Source organism: Polyodon spathula, chromosome 10, assembly GCF_017654505.1.
Source record: "Polyodon spathula isolate WHYD16114869_AA chromosome 10, ASM1765450v1, whole genome shotgun sequence".
Taxonomy (NCBI): Eukaryota; Metazoa; Chordata; class Actinopteri; order Acipenseriformes; family Polyodontidae; genus Polyodon; species Polyodon spathula.
In genome coordinates, this window is record NC_054543.1 from 31,213,422 (window position 1) to 31,238,997 (window position 25,576).

At 37.0% G+C, this 25,576-nt stretch overlaps 3 protein-coding genes across 4 annotated transcripts in view; 2 read left to right on the forward strand and 1 right to left on the reverse strand.

Annotated features, from left to right (window-relative positions):
* The window catches only part of LOC121322095 (protein FAM126B-like), a 66,784-nt gene extending 62,853 nt beyond the window's left edge, over positions 1-3,931 (reverse strand). Inside the window, exon 1 of one of the 2 annotated variants that reach the window (XM_041261612.1) lies at positions 3,802-3,931. The gene's annotated coding sequence lies outside the window, so the exon portion shown is untranslated. Of the gene's footprint in view, positions 1-2,898; positions 3,166-3,801 lie in introns of those variants that run through there. The other variant, XM_041261611.1, reaches the window with a different exon arrangement.
* A 1,182-nt stretch (positions 3,932-5,113) lies between these two features.
* LOC121321894 (NADH dehydrogenase [ubiquinone] 1 beta subcomplex subunit 3-like) lies at positions 5,114-8,972 on the forward strand. Its single transcript, XM_041261235.1, has 3 exons — positions 5,114-5,181; positions 6,066-6,197; positions 8,624-8,972. Exons 2-3 carry the CDS (start codon positions 6,067-6,069, stop codon positions 8,775-8,777), a joined length of 285 nt encoding a protein of 94 aa, XP_041117169.1. The 5' UTR covers positions 5,114-5,181; position 6,066; the 3' UTR covers positions 8,778-8,972.
* A 6,278-nt stretch (positions 8,973-15,250) lies between these two features.
* LOC121322098 (CASP8 and FADD-like apoptosis regulator) lies at positions 15,251-24,509 on the forward strand. Its single transcript, XM_041261616.1, has 10 exons — positions 15,251-15,501; positions 17,166-17,544; positions 17,766-17,871; positions 18,688-18,823; positions 19,739-19,803; positions 20,000-20,066; positions 20,994-21,043; positions 21,291-21,369; positions 21,590-22,073; positions 22,804-24,509. The coding sequence occupies exons 2-10, from the start codon at positions 17,252-17,254 to the stop codon at positions 22,937-22,939; spliced, it is 1,416 nt and encodes a 471-aa protein (XP_041117550.1). The 5' UTR covers positions 15,251-15,501; positions 17,166-17,251; the 3' UTR covers positions 22,940-24,509.
* Positions 24,510-25,576: the final 1,067 nt, after the last annotated feature.

The following is a 25,576-nucleotide window of genomic DNA, read 5'->3' on the forward strand; positions in this document are numbered from 1 at the left end:
GTTTTACAAAGACGTCCAAATTCAGGTCATGCAGCGTATAAAAAATCCTCTTTATTTATTCCTGAACAAAGAGAGCTCTGTACTAATCTGAACTTGGAGGGTATAACTGATTATGGAAACACAGCCATGATAAAATCCACAAGTGTTGATTTCAGAATTGCATGCCCCCCATTTTTCAGCCAATACTAATGAATTTATTCAAAAAACACTCTTTTATAGAAAATGATCAAACAATATATTTATAGACCAAAGCAAACTTTTTACATAAAACACTCAAATGAGTTTTCTGTAGCCTAGACGTTAATTAAAATGGATTATAGATCAGAAAATCTCCTAAAATATGTGGATTTGTCTCATTAGTTCAATGCTATACAACCCTTCCTCCTGCTGCTGACTGAAATTGCACTAGTTAACCACAAAGACCCTAGTGTTTACAGAAGTGCAATCAATTTCCACCGTTAGCTAGCTCAGAGTGTCAGTAAGTTTCCTGATAACCATCAGTCCTCTTTGTACAGTTCATTCACTGAGCAGAACAAAATCCAGCACCGTCCACAGTCTCTGGGCACATGTGGAAATCCAAGTGCAGTCAATGCTGACAGTGGGCTAGTGTTGCTGCAGTGATGGGGTAACTCGATACATGTTCATGTCTTCCAATCCTAGCATTAAATCAATCTCTGGCTACAAGGGAAGATTTCTTGGTGGTTTTAACAGTGGAAAATTAAAATTAAAAGCTGCAATTTCCCTCAAATGTTACATTTGACTTTTTACAAGATTGTTTATTGATTTTTCTTCACTACAGTCTTCCACAGCTGAAAAGTTCAAGCATTTTTTTAAAACTATTTGGGGCACTTTAAAAAGTAACTGGGTCTGAAATGCCAAGACTTATATTAACAAATGCATTCTTGTTGTTGTTAAGATTCATTTTCCGCTGCTTTATATCCTGGTGACTTTAAAACGGATGTGTCTGAAGTACACCTATGGTCTCCAAATAGAGCTCTCAGAATCATGTCTAAATTCTTAGTACATCAGGTTAACCTGTCCCTGAGCACCTGATGTAGGGACATGATTCTGAAAGCTCCACAGGGATGCTTTAAACGTATGAGATTTTAAAAAAAGGATGCAAAAAACAACCAGAACAATACATTAGACATTACATTCTCAGAGAGAGAGAGAGAGAGAGATTATTACAGGCAGAGAAAAAAAATGTTTTAGGCGAGAATAACCTACAAATATTGTACACTTTGCAAGAGTATGAGAGAAAAATACTGTTTTTTAGACACTGTAAACTAGACCGTTTCTTGGCTCCTGGTGCTGCAAGCTGGATGAGAGACATTGAGGAAGGTCAGAGAAGACAAGGCTCCCTGTGTGTCGTGCTGGAAGGATCGACAGCAGAAACTGCGGTTTTACAATGTTTTGATATTGGCAAACACACAACTTCTAGCTACGTTATTCAGGCTAACATTGACAGAGCACAGAACAGAAATCCCAGTCAAAAAAATGAATAAATAATAATCAATGTTAACTCACAAACACACACTCACATTTTCATTTTGACTACATGGTCATTATTAGGGGGCATATTTTCCTTTTTTTATTCTATCACTTTTTCCAGAGAAATCTGATTCCACTACCCAATACTTGCTTGCACATATCTAGGAAACCAGTTGTGTTGAAACCTGATAAGGCTATTTTGTATCACTAGAATACCATAATCTGGACATATATGGAAGAATCTGCATGTCCGTGTGCAAAAATGTAAATACAGGAAGAATATGTATGTAATGGGTTTTAATCTACTTTCTTAAAGCTTTCATTTTGTATTTACTATACAAATACAATTTGCACGGGAAAATGTGTGAAAAAAAGCCTGGTCCAGGTGTTTGAATGGTACGTCTATTCCAAAAGGAAACAACTGCGTTTTTAATACAATTCACTAAACGTGTGAATCTATCCACGCTTTAAAAGGGTTCAGCAATAGCATGTAGAGGATACAGATTTGTAGATGGACACACACACACACACACACACACACACACACACACACAATGACAACATATTATTGTTAGTTTTATCATCACCACAGGCAGCAATTTATTCGATACTGCAGCTTCATTTCACATTTATTTTCACTCACAACGTAACATTCTACCCGGACTTACTTAAACCGAATTAAATTATTCCAATAATATGTATCATCATTAGGCATATTCAAGCACCTTCTGTACGATTGGCTTGACAGAGCAAATCACATACGTCACCGCAACTAACAACATTCACTCACCATGGAACGCAGAGTAGTACAGTAGCCTGTAGTATGTTCAACCCATGTCGCATTACGCTAGCTACAATCACGTGTGCTTTAGCATGTTCTCACTGTCGTCAATCACAAAAAGCCCAAGCCAGCACCTGCGTGGTGGCATTATTAAGAACATGCAACAGCATCACACACACACCAGGTGATCCTCTTCATAGCAGCCAGTCAAACATACACACACACAAATAAGTCATCAATCGCTTCCATGTATATTGCCTTCCCAGGTGACACATAACCAGCTTATCATTATGATGTATAGCAAATTGTGTCGCACGCATTCGCATAGCTTTGCAGACGCTGTGATCAATGATGGAAAATGTTTGCCTACCGCAATCGCAACAGCGAAAAACACACCTCCCTCTGTGTGGTCGTGTACCCACTCAATGCAGCTTTCCCACTGACCACATCAATAATATCTACGTGTGTGACGCGTTTCATAAACATGCAAGCAAGTAAACCACACAACTGTGACTCCAACAGAAATCTCACCGAGTCAACATTCTTATGGTGCAATAGAAATGAACGACATTTCCATTTTCCCACTACAGTGCAGTACTAAGTATCGCTGCCTATACTGTTCTTACCTGTGAGTATTGCCGCTTAGCCCAGCCAGTCAATCTGAGTCCTGTTTCAACAATGATGTAATTTAAACATGTACATGCAATCCCCTTTACACTGCGCTTCTGTAGGTATGCTGCTTGTTAGATTTGACCCCGGATAACAATCAAGCGGCAATATATTAATATACAAATGCAATCCCATTCGCGTGGCTATTTCTTGTTATCAGAAGCCGCAAACCTCCCAACCTCCCAGCTGAGTGTCTCATTGACTCTCCAATAACATCTTCTCCTTCCTGCCACTCTTCGGCTTCTCACTAAAACATCCTGCCATTGGACATCTGCTGCCGGTTCTTAAAACAAGCCTTCCCATTGGACAGCCTTTTTAGGAGAGTCAACAGTTAGGAAAGAATAGGAAATAAAACAAGCAAGCTTTCCGTGAATTAACAGCACATAATAAAACCGAAGCCCATAATAATGTATCAGTCTTTATTTGTATTGTTGTTTCATCGCCTTCTTTTAATAACATTAAGGGATTCTATTTACATAAAACGCAAACAATGGAATGGACAGATTGTGAACACAAAGCGCTTTTGGATACATTGTTAAAATTGTATTGTTGATCGCAAAAATCTTATTTGGGTTTACAAGGAAGCCATTTCCATGACACTAATATGTTACAGTATTGTGTTTATTATTACTGACGTATTGCGATTAGTCTGCAATCCCGGAATAATTGTCGTAACGAAAATGAAACCTTTCCCAACAGTTGGGACAGTCCGAAACCTGTTCACACTATTTTTTTTTATAAAATTAACATCCTGATTGTATAGCTACCGGTAACACTTTCTTACCATAAGAAAACGTAGCTAGAGTATCACCCTTTATGAAGCAGATTTTTACGATGCGAGTTTTAAATAAATACATTACCAGCCAGGTCAAGTAGCAGTAGTCAGAATGTACTACTTGAAGCCCATGGGAATAACTAAACTGAAATTTAAAAGTTAGAGTTGAGTTATTTCTTAAGATTGCTGACCCAGCAAACCGCCTGAATAGAAGGAACTTGTGCAAGAATGCCTATCACCAGCTTAACCGTTTAGTTTGAATCTGTACTTCTCCTTCCCAATAGGGGCATGATTATCAACCTCTGGAACTAAAAAACAGGCAAATCACATGTCTGCAAATACTGCGTAAGATCCTCCAGATCCCCCTGACTGATGCTCGCAGTAGCTTGTGCTAAACAATTTTCATAAGCAAGTTCCACCACCACTGGATACGACTATCTAGATATCTGTAAATTATTGTTAGTGTGATATATAGACGGGGTGCTAAAGAATGTCCTTACCCTTAACCTAACATATGTGCAGTGTGTGCAATGGACGCTTTATTTCAATATTCACAGCTCCCTCTACTGTATGTACTGCAGTACATTATAAAGTACACCTGTGTACCTACGAAGTGTACAGGACAATTTACTACGGTATTTACTTCAGTAACCTTCACAAAACATATTCCGTAGGATGTCCTACAGGAATGTGATAGCTGTCCTATGAGATCTCAGAACATATCTTTAACACACAGAGAGCCTGTGGTCCCCGGGAGTCTTCATTGTAATCATCAGAAAGAACGAATAGCTATTTCTACCACTGCAAGAGCAATCTTTTTAAAGAACGTGGTAATAGTGTGTTCTCAGAATATGCAAATTAGTAAAATACAGATTTCCTTTATAAAACAAAATGCATCATGCAGCATTGTGCAATATGTATTATTATGACGTACTTCAAGTTGGCGACATACATACAGAACAATACAGAACAATACAGGTGGCGACATACATACAGAACAGTCGCTAATAAAATGTGCATAACAACTGAATCAGTCCTTAGCGGGACTGGAAATTTAAACAAAGTCAGCATTGCCACTATGATTTTTTTTGTCCAGCATTTTTTCTCATACATCAGCGATCTCTGCAGGCAGATCTTTTAGCACTGCCCTTGTTGCAGATATTGTACACTGAGGAATGCAGTTAGGATAGCTAGTTTAATGGTAATATTGAGAACTATTGTTTGAAGGCCTAAAAAAAAAAAGTTATATAAAATTTGTAACATTCATAAGTAAAAAAACAAATTATTCTTGTAATAAAAATATAATAATAATTAACAAGAGCTAAATCGACTGTCACTAAATATTGAAACGCGTTTTACAGATGTCTGGACTTTGTGCGTGCCCGTAGTTTTAAAGGGGCCGTGTCTCTCGTCGGCGAGTGCAGTTGATTGCTTTTCTACAGAGGTCAACGAGCAACTGCCAGAAGTGAGGCTTTTATTTAATGTTTATAAATAAAACGTCTGGTGTGTTCGGTTCCTTAGCAACTGTCTTTTAATCAGAAATGCATGAGCGATATTATAGAATATATAATGTATCAGCTGTGATTATTTAAAAAATAAGGATAACGAGGCCTAGAGCTTAGTTACTGTGTGTAGAGTGTATGAAAATGTTGTGTTGACAATACAATACTGTAGTTATAACACATTTCCCGGTTTTGTAATGTACATGTAAGTTTTGTGTTCAAAAGCAAAAAAAAAGTCAGGTAGTTTATGACATTCTTTAAAATGTTCAGAGGTCTCGGATTTAAATGATTCCCAGGAACATTAACATTTACAATGAATATAGCAATGTAATGGGTACGACAGGTACGGCTACTTAATACACGTATTAAACAATGCAGCCCATATCTCAAACAGTAGTGTCTTGATGTTCATGATTAGGATCCAGTGACGCCTCATCCATACATTCATATTTCAGATTTCTACAGTGATGCTGAGTGAATATGTGCTATTGAAACTTAGTGACTTGGTTGTAAGTTCCCCTGTTGAAAATGATGGTTCAACTCATCTTACCTACAGTACATGCAAACTTAAATGAAGGATTAATAAATACAAAGTTTCCAAACAATGCAATATAGTAAAAACCCAGACGAGAGAGCCCAGTCATTAGACCATCGATTTAGTAACCTGGGGTCTAATGCATTTGGAACAGACTATAAGGATGTGATTTTTTTAAATTGCAATTTGTTTTGTAAAATCAGGAAATGTACCAGGTCCTGCACACACTGAGTTAGCGCCTTTGTATTTAAACAAGATTCTGGGTTGTACTCATAGCTACAATGGCAGGCTTTTGTTTTCCTGTTTCTGAAGGATGGGTCACGGCCATGAACAAGGACATGGCCTTTCGATGCCAGATTACAAACAGTGGCGAGTGGAGGGGACCCCCCTGCAGTTCACACAGGAGAGACTGGCAAGGAGGGGGCTGAAAGACCCCTGGGCTCGGTATGGAAAGTGGAATTGCTGCGTCAGAGAGCACAATGCTCAACCCTGTCGAGCCTCCCACAGCTACGGCCAAAAGTTTTGCATCACCCTGTACAATTAATTAATTCTGTGTGATAGTCAAGAATGAAACCTGCAGTGTAACGTTACGTTAACATGTTGAATTACATACCTCTTTGTAGTTTTCCATATACATAACGAAAAACTGACAAATTGAAAAACGTGACATTTTGAAATCTAACATGAAATACTTTTGTAGTAGTATTATGGCTTCCGGTAGACTTCTGTGATATAATTTTGTCGTTATTTTGATAACATGATGTTCATATATATATATATATATATATATATATATATATATATATATATATATATATATATATATATATATACACACACACACACACACACACTGAGTGTACAAAACATTACGAAAACCTTCCTAATATTGAGTTGCACCCCCTTTAGTCCTCAGAATAGCCTCAGTTCGTCGGAGCATGGACACTACAAGGTGTCGAAAGTGTTCCACGGGATGCTGGCCCATGTTGACTCCAATGCTTCCCACAGTTTTGTCAAGTTGGCTGGTAGTGGATCTCTACTCCGAGTAGCTTGTTCCATCTCATCCCACAGATGCTCAATTGGATTGAGATCTAGTGACTGGGCCACTGCAGTAAGCTGAATTCACTGTCATGTTCGTGGAATCATTCATGGACAATCCTAGCCTTGTAGCATGAGGCATTATCCTGCTGAAAAAATCCATTAGCAGATGGATACACTGCTGCCATGAAGGGAGGCACCTGATTGGCAATGATGTTCAGATATCCTGTGGCATTCAAACATTGCTCCACTTTTATCAAGGGGCCCAATGTGTGCCATGAAAATACACCCCACACTATCATACCACCACCAGCCTGCAATGTTGACATGCGGCATGATGGATGCATGTACTCATGTGGTTTTCTCCATACCCAAGTCCTCCCATCAGTGTGAAACAGCAGGAACCAGGATTCTTCAGACCAGGCAATGTTTTTCCAATCCTCTAGTGTCCAGTGTTCTTGTTCCTTAGCCCACTGCAACTGCAGTTTCTTGTGTTTTGCAGAAAGAAGTGGAACTCTGTTAGGTCGTCGGCTGCCATACCCCATTCGTGTTAAGGTACGACGAGTTGTGAATTCTTTTATTGGTCTTTCGGCACCAATGTTGTACTGGACTGTCAGTTGATTAACTGTATCCCGTCTGTTGCTCTGCATAATTCATGTCAGTCTCCATTGACATCTTTCATCAATGAGCGTTTTTCAACCACTGGCCTGCTGTTGGCTGGATGTCCTTTGGGTGGTGGACCATCTTTGATACTGTTGAGCGTGAAAAACCCAGCAGTGTTGCAGTTCTTGACACACTTAAACCGGTGCGCCTGGCACCTACTACCATACCCCGTTCAAAGGCACTTAAATCTTTTGTCTTGCCCATTTACCCTCTGAATGGCACACATACACAATCCATGTCTCAACTGTGTCAAGGCTTAAAAATCCTTCTTTAACCTGTCTCCCCTTCATCTACACTGATTGAAGTGGATTTAACAGGTTATATCAATAAGGGATCATAGCTTTCACCTGGATTCACCTCGTCAGTCTATTTCATGGAAGGAGCAGGTGTTCCTAATGTTTTGTACACTCAGTGTGTGTGTGTGTGTGTGTGTGTGTGTGTGTGTGTGTGTGTGTGTATATATATATATATATATATATATATATATATATATATATATATATATATATATATATATATATATATATATATGGCTAATATAACATGGATGCTGTACACTGGATATTTGGTTAGGAGATCCAGCTGCCATACTATGAAATAACTCATTTTGTACATGTTTCATTGTATAAATGGGGGATTCATAATATGACTTGGGCCTGTGCTGCACAACTTGCATAAATACCAAGTCCACACTTCATCAACACTTTTTGTGTTCCTGCCCCCCCCCCACTCCCCCCCCATGACTGTCTACATATGCACCTGAAATAGACATGTTAAGTAACAATTTGTTTTGTCTTATGGCATGTTTTTTATGACCCTGTATAGTATTTTTACATTTTAACATATTCACTTTTTGTCCAGGAAAATTACCATTGGATGATTCTGCTGGGTTTCATCATTAATTTAAGAACATGCCATCTCACGTTGTCTATCTCTAAAGTGTAGAATGTCAGAATATCAACCCTTTTGATGGTACTTATCTTAATTCCACTATTTACGAAGGATTTGTGCCCATTAACCATTGAATCAGTCAGTAAATGGGATTAATATATTCCTAGTCTTGAATTGTAAGCAGTGGTACACAGTTAGGTTTGGGTGATGCTCTTCAGGGTTCTGTGCACATGATAAAGTGCTGCATTGTCTTTTCTTTGTTTTCCTGTTTTCTACAGAAACGAGGCTTGGAGGTACATGGGAGGCTTCACTAAGCCAACCACCTTTAAAGATGTTTTCTTCAGGGGCTTCAAGTGGGGTTTTGCAGCTTTCGTTGCAGCTTTGAGCGTTGAGTATGCCCTGTTCCGTCCAAAGAAGAGTGGAGATCACTAGAAAGTGCAAAATTCCCAAGACTTTAAACATGCGATTTAACATCCATACAGGAGAACATGAAGCCATTCCCAATTCATTTGAAGATATTGCGATATCCACAATTTACCTACAGTACCTTCGTATACTGAGCATCAAAATAAACTTTTCACTTATATTTGAGCATCAAAAGAAACTTATCACTTATATTTGGATAAAATTCACTAGATTTGATCGAAAAATTACAAACTATAAATAAAACGTCAGATGCAGTGACTTTTTATTGTGCTGATTAACAACTGACATCACAAAGATGCTGCAAAATGATCTGTCTAGTTTTGGCAGGTGTTGTTACTCTTAGTCTCCCAGTTCGTGGCCTGTCATTAACAGTGTGTGTCTGTTTATACCATCTCGCCAGGTTTGAAATTTCTGGGTGTGAGCACCCAAGACAGTGAGCCTCCAACATGCCGATTGCACGAAGGCGCTGCTTGACAGACGTGGCATATTGTTTTTTTTTTTCTGTGATTTTCTTTATTGCTTTTATTCAAGCCTCCAATTCAACAGCTGAAATCACTTCATATCCAGTGTCCAATCAGCTGTCTCATTAATTGGGTGATTTAGTGCATATGCTTCAGTCATAGTCACTCAAGCTTGTCATATACCTTATTTGTTTTTCAAAAATGTGTTATAGTCGTGATAAGTTTCTTTTCATGCTCTTTATATTTAACAAAATACTGTGCAGCAAAAGGAAGACAAAACCTCCCGAGTAAACTTCTGATGTACAGAAAATCTAAAATAATTTTCTTTAAAAATAAACACACACATTTAACCGTATTGTGTTTTAAATTTATTTCAGCTTTTATGTTATACTGATTTTTTTTTTTTTTTTTTTAAAAACATATACTGTGCTCTTTACAGAAGTAAAATCAGAACAAAGTTTTAAAAAAACACACACACACAGTTTCTGGTTGAAGTAAAATAGACAGCTGGAATTTATAAAGAAGTCCTGTTTTAATGCAGCTAGAAATTGCCTTAATGCACACTATGTTCGAATTCTGTAATGTCTTTCATTCGCAGTAACTTGAAAGCCCAAAAAAAAAGTCAAAAAAAGCTTGCCCAAAATTCAAAACGTAACTTGGGATAACACCTTCATACCTGGTACCTATTCCATATTCTAGTTCCATTATTGGTGTTATCCAGAAAAAAAAAAAAAAAAAAACATTTTGAGTTCTGTATATTTTTTACAAATTAAGTTTCACATATATTTATCTAGACTATCAGACAAGACTTAACAAAACAATAGTAAAGACGAAATCAAGTGAAATTACATAGAACATAGCAATGCTGGCATGGGTGTTTTTAAGGACCGGCCTCTACACAACAAAGACTGGAGGGAAAAAAAAAAAAAACAAGTACACACCAATTTGTAGAAAAAGGTGAGAGAGACTTTATTTTCAGGTAGCTCCACGGTGCACATGAATATCCAACACATTTAAAACAGTAGCACAGTCCCTTGTTCATTACTTTAGATAAAGCATGCAGATCCCAACAGCGCAGTGCACAAAGCTTCCCTTGGGAAGCCAGATTGCCTTCATTTTATAAGCACCAACCCCACCACAGGTTAGTTACCTTTAATCATTTGAAGGGATACTGTCCCAATAGAAAGTTGTATAAACAGCCCCCATTATCATGACCCATAAATCAGTTACACATACATCCAAGAGAAGAAACATCAATACATTAACCCGCACAACCATATACAGTAAATAGACAACAATTTAACCCTATAGCCAATACAAATTGTTTGATATGGCCAATATACATGTGAGACCGGCTCCCAGACAAACTGCGCAGTGCTGACATTCACCACTAGAGGACCCTACTTCTACATATAGTGCAGTTCTCTTGCCACTAGTTTATTGTGTTTATTTGAGCTAACCTTATTTTAAAAGCAAGCTTGCATTCTTTAGGACTAAGTGCACTTTAAAATGTAGTTCATTAATATAATTAAGCAAACATTTCTTTGTCTTTTATCTTTTATATCTTCCCATGGGAATCCTTGAATTGTATGCAAGACCCAACACAGATAAGTTTTTACTTGCAGCATTACTGGTCTTTATAGACAGATTTACAATTACAGTGATGGTTCACCATCACACATCAATCTCTCTTTCCTACTTTCACCTGAAGAAGAGGCCTTTGAGGTCTTGAAAGTTTGTGAATAATTATTATTTAGTTAGTCCAATAAAAGGTATCACTTCTTCTCTTTGTCTAACAGCTCAAAACAAAACTCAAGGAAAAAAAAAATAAAACTGTGAATGTTGAACTTACCAGTTCAACCACTTCCTGCTTTTCTCACATTGGGCAGTGTTAAGGTGGACCACAGAAAAACTAGGGGTTATGATTTTAGTGTTAACCTGATTAAGATAGATTATTATTATTATTAATATTATTATAATTATTATATATTATTATTATTATTATTATTATAATTTTTTAAATGGTGGCAAATTTTAAAAAAGTAAAGTTCATTTTAAACGAAATTTTGTCAACATGTCATTATTACCTGCGGGCCCTGTAAATACACACAACTATATATATATATATATATATATATATATATATATATATATATATATAGATTATATATATATATATATATATATATATATTTGTATTTACAGGCCGGTCAGGTTATAATGAATTATATATATTTATACATATATTTATGACAAAATATATATATATATATATATATATATATATATATATATATATATATATATATATATATATATATGGGTCATTCTACAAATGCGGTGGCTTTGGATCTGAAACTCACCATTCTTTAAGAAAAAGTTGTGTAATGCATTTATTACTTATCTTTATTATACAACTAATTTTAGAGCTTAATGAATTTCAGTTATTTTAATATTTTTATTCAAATAGTGGTCAAGATGCTCTTTTGTCAGTGGTGTTACTCATACCTAAAATGCAAATATGGGTTAACCACAATCTTATTTGTTATTTTTTTTTGCTCAACATGTTTAAGAAAGGAATGTCTTCTAACAATTCTAAATTAAGATTTTTGTAATTATTTCTTTTTTTTTTTTTTAAGTGTAAAATTGCACTGCATGCTATTTATCGATTTGCGCTGGCCCATTTTTCCTCTAATTTAAACAATAATTGAATATATTTCATCAAACTTGCACAAGTATGTCCTTAACATGTTGTCTTTCAAATAATGTTACAACTAGGCATGTTGAAATGATGAATTTTTAGGTTGTGGCATTCTTGTTACCAGAGCATCAATCCTCTGTGCAGTAACGCCACTGACACAATGTAACACCAGTGACATTGACACATTGTTATATCAACAAACTTCATTCATTTACGAACTGTTAAGAAATATATCATATTTTGAAAGCTGACATTAGTTTAAAATACATTCAAAATGATCAATTAAGATGTTTTATTCTAACAATTCAATCGTTTAAATATTTTGAATACATTTTCTAAAGGAACAACTGTACCTGTATCTCTTTTGTTTCTCTGCTGCATTTAATTTTGTCTACTTGACAAGTCATGTGATAAGATATGGTTATGATATTCCAATACAGTAATGATAATATATAATAGAACCATCTGGCTAACTCCTCCCATGCTGGACTTTCCTCTATCCTCATTTTTCTCAATCTTTCCTCTGTTTTTGACACTGTCAACAGCCCTGTCCTCATCTCAACTCTCTCTAGTCTGGGAATCTCTGGCACACCCCTTGTCTGGCTACAGTTATATCTTTCTTCATGCACCTTTGCCATTGCCTTCAATAACCACCCCCCTCCCCCCTGACTGTTGGTGTCCCCCAGGGCTCAGTCCTCGGACCTTTACTATTCTCCCTGTACACCTCACCACTAGAAGCTATAATTTCCTCATTTAACTTCCCCCACCATTTCTTTGCTGATGACAGCCAGATTTTCTTTTCATTCCCCTCTTTTACCCCTGACCTGGCCGCCCGTATATCAGCCTTTTCTGGTCGCTGTCCAATCCTGTATGGCATACCGTTACCTCCTCATCAACCCATCAAAAGCTGAAATTCTTTTCTTCCCCTCCCCCTCATCTCCACCACCCTGCCCCACCATTTCATCCCTCCTTGTCCCTCATTCCAACCCTCTAAGCTTGTAACCTCGGGGTCATACTCGATTCCACCCTCTCCCTTTCTGACCATATATCAGCCATAACACACATCTGCCATTTTCACCTATTCAACATCCACAAAATACACCCCTCCATCTCCTTCTCCACTACCAAACTCCTGGTCCATTCTCTCATTTTCACCCAGCTTGGTTATGCCTTCAACAAATTCAAAATGCTGCTGCCTGTATTTAACCTTCCCGACTCCTTAAACACTTCCCCTCTCTTCCTCCAGCTACACTGGCTCCCTGTTTACCACCGTTACCTGTTTAAATTCCTTACACTAGTATATAAATCTCTCCAAGGCCGTGCCCCACCTTATCTGGCTGCACTTATTTCCTATTATATTCCTGCTCGACCCTTACGCTCCCAATCCCTACTGTCCCTCTCTGTCCCACCCTCGCCCTGTGCCCAATCCCGTTTCCATTCCTTCTCTCTTCTTGCTCCCCTTCATTGGAATAAATTCCCACTCATCATAAAACAGTCACCCACTCTACGCAGTTTTCATTCCTCCCTTAAAACTCATATTTTTTCTCTAGCCCATCCTACCCTTACTGCTGGCCCCTGACCTCCTGTTATGACCTTGCCTGCCCGACCCTGACCTAGCCTTTGGCCCTTGCTTTCTTATAGCTATTAATCTCCTCACCTTGCCCCAATAATCTTACCCTCTTTCTTCACCCGTTTTTTTCAGATCGCACAAATTCTAAAAACTTGTAAAGCGCCTTGGTTAAAGACGCTTTAATAAATGCTAAATAAATAAATAAATGTTTTTTTATGTTGAACATTTGTTTAGAAGCTGGATAATGTTTAAAAAATACACAAATAGCCAGTGATGTTCCTCATTGTCAGTGGTGTTACCAGCAAGACCGGTAACACCTCTGATGGTAACACCACTGACAAATTTGAGGAATGAGAGATTTTCCAAGGTGGAGACCATAGCCTCCAAGATAAAAAGTTCATCAACCCTTTATGTACCAGTGAAGTATTAAGTGTATTTGATATTTTTGCTGAAATTACATTTTCCCAACAATAAATGGGGGTAACACCACTGATGCTTTTAAAGTGTGACACACAAAATAACCGTATAGTTCATCAAATTTATGGAAAAGTGCAAGAGGGTGCTCACTCACCATGTGCTCATTGCGCAAGCCCCCTCTCCAGTGACCTTTTGCAACAGTAAGGACTTCTTGAGGCCTTTTTATTTCATTGTAATGGAGAGTTTTCATTGTGGTAACACCAATGACGATAAATTGAGTAACACATTTTAATGAAACATATTTAAATAATTATTTAAGACTACTACTTCTCCACATATCTAAACACATATTTAAATGCACTTGTTTACAGCCAAGCTTTAAAAACTATCAAAATATATATTTTTTACACTAGAAAAATGTCATAACACCTCTGCTCATAATATGAGTGACGGCCAATTTTCATACTCTCACTGACTTTGAAATGTAAAATAAATTAAACTTTTGCAGCCAAAAAGGTAGAAAATAATGTGAATATTCATAAAGACCTTAATTAAACTAAGTATTTTGGTATTATTTGTCATTTATATCTGAATTTAACTACTACTGAGTGGCAGCATTTGCCACCGCATTTGTAGAATGACCCATATATATATATATATATATATATATATATATATATATATATATATATATATATATATATATATATATATATATATATATATAAAAATAGGTTTACAACGATTTGTATATTACTTGATTTAACATTGAAGAGTGATACACCATGTGTGCATTCAACCCTGGTCCACCTTTAAAAAAAAAAGTCTTCTTTCACTTTTAATTAAGTTGTTGGACGTGCCATGGCAATCATAGAAGGAAGAGGTATGTTTTTATAATATATCAATTTATACCGCACATGCTGTAAAACCGACACCTATATGAGTCGCAGTGGGCAGAACAGATGCAAGAGCATGTGATAATGAATGTAATTCTTGTGTCTTTCTCGGGCAATTCCCTTCGCCATTAGTCACTTACATCTGGAACAACTGAAGCGGAACATATTCGTTTCAGCTACGTTGCTCTCTATGCAAATTGGTTATTTAGAAACAGATATAATGTACATGTAAGTATTCATCAAAACGTTTTATAAATTTGCAGTTGATGTAGCCCATATTGATACACGTCTACCTAGTTATAATTGCGTAAATAAAATGTCGATAATTATTATGAGTGGGGAAAAGAAAAAAACAAAACGTTGACCGTCTTCACCAGAATAAAGTCTAAAGCTATGTTTTAACTTAAACCAGCCCAAAACGCCTACTTACTTTTGAGTTTCCAGTATGAGTGAACAGTATGAGTGGTACATTCTAAAATAACTAAAGACTTACTCACATCCTCTATACAGGCAAAATACCAGAAACCTTACATCACCAGCTGGGTGAAACGAAACCTGCATTTCATCCAGTATTACTCTACAGCCTACGCAATAGCCGAAATTGATATAGTTTAAAATGTGTGCTGCTGATAGCTTTCATATTGTTTCATTTTTTACCGACGCCGCAGTTAAAGCTACACAACAGGTATTTTATTTTTTTTTATTTATTTTACTAAATGTACTACTTTATTTACAGAACGATCATTTCAGAAACCCCAGTCAGTAGTTATATACGATACAGAGCAAAGACGATATTAAACATAATAATAATAATAATAATAATAATAATAATAATAATAATAATATGTAACTGTAATGTACAATTGTAATATGGATATCCGTATGACATTGTTGTCATTAAAATGTGGTTTCAATAATTATTTTTTTAAATCCGTGACTCGTCATGATATTTATATAAGCGGAGTGCTGGGTACTTTTAATCTGTATAAACTACTATACCTATGAAAAGTTACGATCGGCGTTGGAAGGATAGTATTGTTATTTGCCAGCTTCCTAGCTCCTGCCCTTGCTTCTCTCCACTGGCTGCCAGTCAAATATAGCATTGATTTTGAGGTTTTGTTACTAACATAAATCCTTACATTCTCAAGGCATTTCCTGTCTTAGGGATCTCCTTCAGTACCATATACCTAAACGCAAATTGCGATGTGGTAACAATGTTATTTTGTCTGTGCCTAGGAGTCGTCTGCGTACTGTGGCTGGTCTGGCTATCCACTTTTTAGCCCCACGCCTATGGAACGCCCTGCCGTGCTATTTGAAAAATTGTGACTCAACTGATGCTTTTAAATCTTAAAACTTTTTTCGATTGGCTTTCTGTAAATGATTTGTTGTTCTTACTGTTTGTCTATTGTTTGTCTAAAGTTTGTTTTTAAGTGAAAAGCCCTATAATATATTATTATTATTATTATTATTATTATTATTATTATTATTATTATTATTATTATTATTATTATTTTTTTTATTTTATTGGCTTCAGTGTTAAACAGATAACCATAATAGCCACAAATCTCTTTTCTAAGAAAATGTTGCTGATTTTCAATACTTGACAGACTGTTTCTAAAGCAGTTGTGTAATTCATAAACACCCTCTAGTAACCCTCATCTTCCCTTCTGCCCTGCACGTGCTTGATCAGAAGACAGTAACTGGAAAAGGAGGCATATGAGCACAGGATAGTCTGAACTGGCTGCTTTTATCTATTGTGTATTTAAGATAGATGGTTTGCGTTAACAGCACACCTTATTAAAGTTTCCCACAGTAAAAGCACAGCAAAACGCAATAAAGGATAGTGAAAGCATGGTAAAACCCAGAGACAATGGTAAAGTAAAGCATATGAAAAAAACATGGCAAACCATGGAAACAATTGGAAACGCATACTATAACCATGGGAAGTGCATGGGGCAACTGTAAAATTATTGTGCAAATGTGGTCAGTGATATTCATATATAATGGTATTTACTTCTGCTTCTCCCCATGCAATTGACATGTGTCGGAATCCTTATTACTTACCACTATAAACTGGCGAGTGATCTGGCCCTGCTCGCAAAGCTTCGGCTCACGATTTACTGAGAGAATTTTTTTCTTACAGTAAAAACAAGTAAAAACAAGACTGAAAACGAAATTTAAAAATCCCACTCAAAAGGGAGAAGATGGTTAGGCTAAGGAGAGTTAAGAATATTTTTTAAAAAATCAATGGTTAATAATATGACACTTTCAATACTAATATATGTACTTCTCAGCAGCATTGGCGTTACATCGAAATTGGAAATATAATCATTGTCCCCTTTTTTTTAGAGTGGTATCGAAGTGTGGAACAGTGGGTAATGGAGTCTTGGAACATATAATGATGCTGGTTTAGTTTTCCTGACTCACTTATTACAATGGCTGAAGGACAGTTATCATTAAAAATCAACTGGATCTATGAAGAACTCTCCAGCGATGAAAGCCAAACGTTAATCTATTTGTGCCGCGATCTTGATGGAGGCTGTTCGAAACAAGACGTGAAGGAAGTTTTGAAATCACAGATAAAAAGTGGAGTGCTAGACCATCTAGTTCTGGCTGAACTGCTGTACAGAATCAAAAGATTTGACCTTTTGAAAAAGATACTAAGTTCAAATAAAAAACAAGTGAAAGCTCTTTTGGAAAGTAGTCTGTGCACTGTTTCTGCTTACAGGTAAGGATGGGACTTTTATTTTCTACGTCTGTTCATCTGCTCTTTCTGATTTATATCATTACTTGCCTTGCTTACTAATTCTGCAAAAACTGCTTCTGAAAAGGCTGATTTTCTGAATGGAAGTGGGAAGTGTTGCACGGGCTTCAGCGAGTTTAAACTTTAAAGACCCAATCATCAAGTATAAAGTATAGTAACACCTGTTTCTTGTGTTTTTGTTCTAGGGTGCTCATGGCAGAAATCAGTGAAGACCTAGATAAAGAAGATTTGCGTTCACTAATATTTTTATTAAATGACACTATACCAAAAGGGCGGCTTGATAAAGCTACAGTAAGACTTGTATTTGAATTTCATTTACTGTAAAGTTGATTTCATGACATTATTGCTTGACAACATCTTGACCGAATCCATTTGACATCCTCTAAACAGCCTTTATTTGAAAATTCATACTCTGGCTTTTAGTCGGAAATGTGTCGTGTTCACACATTTCATGCTTCATCTTTAGAATGTAGTTGTCAGGAAAGCGTTTTAAGATATGATATCAGCTGCTGTATGGTAATACGGAACTGTGTGTATATAAATAGGATGCTATGTGGTCCAGTGGTTAAAGAAACTGGCTTGTAACCAGGACATCCCCAGTTTAAGTCCCAGCTCAGCCATTGACTCATTGTGTGACCCTGAGGAAGTCATTAACCTCCTTATGTTCTGTCTTTCGGTTGAGATGTTGTTGTAATTGACTCTGCAGCTGATGCCCCAGTCTTGTATCTTGTAAAGCACTTTGTGGTGGTGGTTCACTATGAAAGGCGCTGTATAAAGATTATTATAAATGAGTTTATTTTGATCCACTAAAAATCTTTAGTTTGAAAAGCACTCTAAAAAGCTATTTTTAAAAAGAATTACCTTTACTTTTTCATTTCTTTATTTCTCATCTAGATGCTCACCCATATTAAGTAACAATTTAATTTATTTAATTGACTCCCAAAGAAAAACTTTTCTGTGTGATCCATGAAACCAGTCTGTAAAACTGACATTGTGCCAGTCAACATAGGGCCTTGTGTCTTCAGTCCAGTAGTATGAACCCTAATAAAAGTATTGGAAAAGTATCAAAGCAATGCTTTTATAGCCAGACATTTTTTGTTGCTGCAGGGCTTCCTTGATGTGGTGATTGAGTTGGAGAAGCATGATAAAGTCTCACCTGATAAAGTGGAATTAATAGAGCACTGCCTGCATCACATCCACAGGAAAGACCTCAAGAAGAAGGTGCTGAAGTACAAGCGCAGCAGTAAGAACCCTTATCCTTGATCTATCTATCTATCTATCTATCTATCTATCTATCTATCTATCTATCTATCTATCTATCTATCTATCTATCTATCTATCTATCTATCTATCTATCTAACTGTCTGTCTATCTATCTGGCTGTTGTTCTATCTCTATTTATTTATTTATTAACACACACCCATACATTTCCTCAAACATACCAAACAATCAACAATAAAGTACAGACAGATACCATTTACGTGGTTTGATCTAGTTTATTAATACACACCAGAGCTTGATACCTATACACTGTGGCTTACCAAGCTCATAGTAAAACCTGGAATGGGTGAAACTGCTATGCAACAGGAGTTTTATTTCTATCCCTGCACGGTTCATTCAAGTAGTAATGCATTGTCGTCTGTGTTCAAATATATAGTCCTCGCCACATGCCAATCCTTCTGATGTGCACCAATACAAACTAGTGCATTTTGCACTCACTTTACCAGCAGCTACTGTAGAAAACCCTAACCGAATAAAATACAGAACAACTGCTTAACCATCCTCGTTGTTTACTGTACGGAACACAGTAGTGTTATTGTTGTATGGGAAAATGAAACTTTTTGATTGCTAACTTGCAGTTTTGTTTTTTATTGGCCTTTGTTTTTGTAGTTTATTGGTTTGTTGTTGGTCCTCGTTGTAATGCCACCCTTGCAATAGCTCCGGTATGGTACCTGGCCTGTATGTGGCCATACAATGATGGAGGACCATGTACAGCTGCAAAAAAATACAGTAAATTAGCTTGTGATTAAAACTGTAACTAATTAGATCACTCTACTGTGTGTCTTTCTTGTAATCCTGCACATAGACAACTCCTACATTTTATGGAAACAAAGGTATATCGTGGTTCTAAAGAAAAGTATTTTTGTCTAAATTACAGGTCAAGTTTCACATCCAAACGTTGCCTCACACAATCAGAGGGAAAAATGTTTGGGTCTTTCTCATGTAAGTATATTGAACAAATAAGTATTTGTTTATCTGTGGCAATTCCTGCACAGCATTGCTCTATTCAACTCATTTACAGTTTGTGTTCAAATGTGAAAATGTCTATCAATTAGTCCACTAATGAAGTCTGCTCTTTTATTTCTGTTGTAGCTTTATTTATTTTATCTGTTATTAATACATATTTCTTTCACCCAAGTCACAAGAAGCTGCCAGTGCACCACCTCTTCCTGCAAGAATCTATCAAAGTCCTGCTGGAGCCCAAGGTAGGCTGTAGCATTCATTTTTATCCTCTCAAACCCCTGTCAGACTATATTAATTGTTGCAATGTAATCAAATTGGCAAACAAAGGGGTCTGCTTTCATGCTTTCATGGATCACCATGGAAACCTTACATTGTGATTCACTTGGAACGGATTGCTTCAGTGCATAAAGAGCTCTGTATTGCTTTCCAATATTACCGTTCTGTCTTTCACTATTTATTGAACAGTGGGCTACTCAGGTTTGGACTGCTATTCATGTCCCAGCACAAATATGCTATGTCTTATATACAATTATTCAGAATCCTTTACAGGGTTACAAGCTCACACTTGTCCTGTCTCCAGGTCCCCTTGTTAGGTAAATTATTGAACTGGCCAGTAGTTAGGTATTGGAGTAATTAGGCCTCTGCTAAATGTGCTCTAAACTAATCGTTCTTCTCACAGCATGCACAAGTTTCAACAGAGTCATTTGGTTTACCAAGGAATTGTATGCAGCTATAACAATTTATTTATCAGGGGGCCTGATTGCTCATACTGGCTCCTGATCGTTCTGGAACCCAGGACTGGGTGCAAGACTAGTGTGAGTTTCTAACCCTGCCTTTACCTTGTGAGACTTCCCAAAGGTCCACATTAGAAAACCATGATCTATTTCCATCTGTGACATGCATGGGCTTGAAATATATCTGAGCTGCCCTCCCACTCCTCCAGGCTGCATTGAGGACCATTCAGAGGCGTGCTGGAAAGCTTGTCTGTATTTTCTCTCATCTGTAGATGTAATATTACTTTGGTCTTCAAAAAAGTAAAGATCAATAAAAAGATCATCTCTGATGCATGATGTAAAAATAACTTGCACTCACTCAAACCAAAATACTGTACTTTGCGGATCAAAACAACGACCAACAGTACAACAAAAAAAAAGTTTTCTCTGTTTCAGCTGCAGAAAACATCAAAGTTTCCTTTTCAGTACCTGAAATGGGAATGCAGGTAAAAAACAAATTTCAAGCTTTCATTTAAAACTATCCATGTACAATGTTTAAGATGAGGTTATCTCCATTAGTGCATGCATATTCAGCTGATGCTATTTAAGGTTTCACCAACTGTATTGCCAGCTATTTATTTGATTGTATTTTTAGTTTATTGACTAGGAATGATCTTCCATGCAGAATGCTCTAATTGGCAGGCTTTTCTGTGGTGATAATCCTATCACAAGCCTGTCTCTTTTGTGTCACAGAACCCTGAAGAAGTATACAGAATGCAGAGACGTCCTTTTGGAGTGTGTTTAATAATAGACTGCGTTGGCACTGATGGAGGTGAGGAGATATGTTTTGCTCTGCTGAAAGAATGCTTGATCCCATTCTGCTGTATACAGTATTTAAATGGGTGAGGGAGAAAAAAAACAGCAATTAAATGACATTTGAAGCTCTTTACATCTCCGGGTGTGGTTGCCCATTGATTGTAAATCAACTTGAGGCAATGCTTCTGTGAAAGGCGGTAGGTACGTCCTATAAAGAAGTGCCTTGTGTCTTACAGATATGCTAGAACACACCTTCAAGAGACTTCACTTCCAAGTCATCCTGTACAAGTGGTTAAGCCTAGGTGACGCCTGTTCAGTGTTGAAGGAAACAGCTAGGATGAGAGAGCACAGGAACTCAGACTGCTTCGTCTGTTGCATTATCAGTCGGGGCAGCTCCACCAAGATGATAGCCACTGAGAAAGAGGGTCCAGGCATCGGCTTTGACACAATAAAGCAGCTCTTTACTGTGGAGCACTGCCCGGGCCTTTCGGGCAAACCAAAGCTATTCTTCATCCAGAACTACACCGTTCCAGAGCACTGTGACTACAATGACGTGGAGGTTGATGGGTCTTCTGTTGCCAGTAGGGTAGAGTATATCCCTAATGAAGCTGATGTTTTTTGGAGCTGCTGTAATACTGACGCTTGCACCCTTGAAAAAGTGCATCATCGGTCAGAATACCTACATGCTCTCTCAGCATCTCTACTAAGGGGACAGAAAAGGTAAAGCACATCCTCTGCAGCCACGGGGTCTATTAAATGTATTCTTCTTGTTGTTTAGATTCCCTTTGTATCATTTTCCGCTTCAGTCATCACATCATGGTTTCTGTGGTCATCCTGGTTTCAGTCATCACATCCTGGTGACTTGGATGTTTAAAACACCCCTGTGATAGAAAGTGATATAAAGGGAATACATTAGCTGCCATTTCATACCTGTTCTTTTAAACTAGATCCCTCCCTGGCGTCTTCATACATTTTTAAAGACAGGAATACGCCAAGGGGACTTGCATGCACTGTTAGATGTCGGCTCCAGTGAGCTCAAATTTAATGATTCAAACAGCAAAAGCATTTAGACCTGCCTCTTTTATGTCACTTGTATAGATCCCATTGACCAAATCAATTCAAGAATCCCTGTTTACAAAGAAAGAAAAAGACCAACAAATACTGGCAGACCATTTTTTTGGTCGAATGGAAAAAAGTAACAGACAACTTAGGCACCTTGAATCCTTAAATTAGGCATATATTCATACTGTGTTTGTGTGTGTGTGTGTGTGTGTGTGTGTGTGTGTGTGTGTGTGTGTGTGTGTGTGTGTGTGTGTGTGTAAAAAGTATATATACTATATATATTTACACCTTTAATGTAAAAAAGAAAACAAAAAAAATACAATTAAAAAGTAAATGTAAATTTATAAACACAAAGAAAATTAACTGAAATGGCCTTGTTTTATTCCAGAAACAGGCATCTCATTGACATCCACACTGAGGTGAACAATGTGATCTACGAGAAAAACAGACAGCAGCACGGAGAGACCTACACCATGGATCTGCGCCACACTCTGCGCAAGAAACTGCTCTTTCCTCTAAATTAGATACTTAATATGGGCCGTATTTATTTACTGCTCAGTTAAGAAGTGTTTTGTGGTATTATTTCCAACTATAGAGTTGGGCTATCTGTATATTTAATATTTATTTTGTACAGTAGATACTGTAGTTCTGCAGCTATGAGAGACTGGCTGGTCTTTCCTTAAAAGAGTGAAAAGCATCTGATGGCGTCTTTCTATGTGTTTTATACATTTATCTATTCAACAAAAAATAGTTTGCCATTGGTGTTGGCTTTCAGAGCAGTGCACTTTTATACAGTCTAAGAAAGTTCTGTTTAGCAATAGTAAGTTATGTTTAGCAATTTTTTTGGCTCTGGGACTAAAGCTATAACTCATTTTTGGGTACACAGTATTGTCTCAGTACTTTTAACCATAGATATAATAAATCCATGGACATTTTGACACTTGGGTCATGTAGAATGCAGGTTCAATTGGAATAGTTTTGGTTACTGGGTGAAAAACAATACAGAGCAAAGACTTCAGTGAAATTCTAATCTCTTTAAATGGACTGGACAAGTACTGAAGAAGTTCTGGAAGGGTAGTGAAAGTCTTGAAGTTAGTGAGGAAGTGTTGATGGGTGATTGTCTTCAATCAGATACTTCTCAAGTGAATATCTCTTTTAGAACAGGTAAAAACACACTGTATAGTTTCTTTAATGTATTGAGAGGTGTTGAGGGGATACAGGAAGCATAGAGATGGAAACAATAGCTTTGACGAGAGTGAAGATGTACATTGTAGGTAGTATGATTGCTTTAGCAGCTGTACAGTCATGTAATGTAATCTGAGTAGAGTTGAATGGATTGTGGAGATATTTCCCTGATGTAAAGTAGATTATGTCAGCATTAAATTATTTTACAAAACTGACTGCACATTCCCTGTCCTGGTTTGTATACTGCAGTGCTGTGTGAGATTCAGTTGCTGGTTTTTTGTTTTGTTTTTAGGTGTATATTATCTAGTAGTTACAGATACTACAGTGCATGACCAAAGTTTAAGCAATAAGACACATTGTGACTGTAATTTAACAGCAATAAAAACCTTAACGTGTCTGGTGTGATGACAAAATGGCCCATTCCAGACTGAAAACAAGCTGTGTAAGAAAATGAAACCTCTGAGGAAGCTAGCAACAGCAGCTTGGAATCTTGATCAGCCAGTTATTATTGTTTTAATTATTCGTTGAACTGAAAAGGGACTGTCCTGAGCTGGTAAACACAAAAAAATCTTAAAAAGTCATCATACTCAACAATTTTGACGATGAGCTCACAGGTCTTTTCAGCCAATGAGGACGCGAGTAGAGCAGTCTTTATCCCACAGTTAGATGCTCCCTGAAAGCTAACAGAACAGAATCTTGAAACTCGCTTACACAGCAGCATAGTCTTCAAGCAACCCAAGAGATTCAGTCCAAAAATATAACCTAAATACACTTTTGTTCAGTTTATAATAGTATGAATATCATCTGCAGTGGTCAATACCTGTAGATAACAGACCTTTGGGGTAGATGTACTAAGATGGGCCAGTCGCAGGGCAAACATACCGCAATTTGCATTTTCGTTATGATAATTCGCAAAGTGCACATTTTGTCTTATGTACTAAGAACAAATATGTTAATGAAGAGAGCCGCAATATACTAATATACTAATATAATACTTAAATATTATTTGCGTCACCTTGGCGAGATCTCTATTGAGAGTTGTGCGACATTTTTTCAAATAGCGGAGGTTGAGTTGTGGTTTGTTGCAGCAGAGGGAGCCCGAAGGATAACGTCTATACATGCAAGTGTGCAAGAATCAAAACAACATTGTTTTTGTAAAATGTAAACGTAATCAGTACAAAGCATTCTGTTCCGTCTTCATTTGACCTATTTTAATACTGTTATCTATCTATCTCTCTCTCTCTCTCTCTCTCTCTCTCTCTCTCTCTCTCTCTCTCTCTCTCTCTATATATATATATATGAGAAAGGAAGTTTAATCACATCAGGATCTATAGTGGGGCCCCAACCTTCACCCCCGAATCATACAGTAGCCCCTCGCTAAACCAGACATGTTTGTCCGACATAAGGTGGTGTCGGGTTCTCAATGTATTTTAAGTATAAATCATTGCGTGAAATAACCCTAATGTGTTTTGCGTACGCAACACATTACACTGTGTTAAAATATAAATCTGTACAGTAGTAAAATCAAATGAATACCTTGCACACATTTTGTTTTGCTTTAGCCTATTGGTAACACAAAATAAATGATGCTGCTACGTTGTACACATTGGTGTACAATGCGAATAAAAGATTATTTTAAATTGAAACTTAATGATTTCAGGGTTTTTTCTTAATTTTAACTTGGTCTACTTAGTAGCTAGACAATTAACACACAATAGATCATGGTCCGATACAGATGCTCAGAATGAAATGTCATAGAAATGTGTTTTCTAGGCTTGTAAGTACACCCTGACTTTGGCGAAAATTAGGTACATGAGCGTTTGTCTCAAATGCATTGAGCACAACTGGCAACAAATGAGAAAAATCGAACTTGGCAATGCCATAAAGGTCTTACCAGCATTGAACGGGTGACAGGACGTATGAGCAAGGCTTGCTCTTCACTAAATGTTTTATTGTTGATTTTATGTGGTGTACAA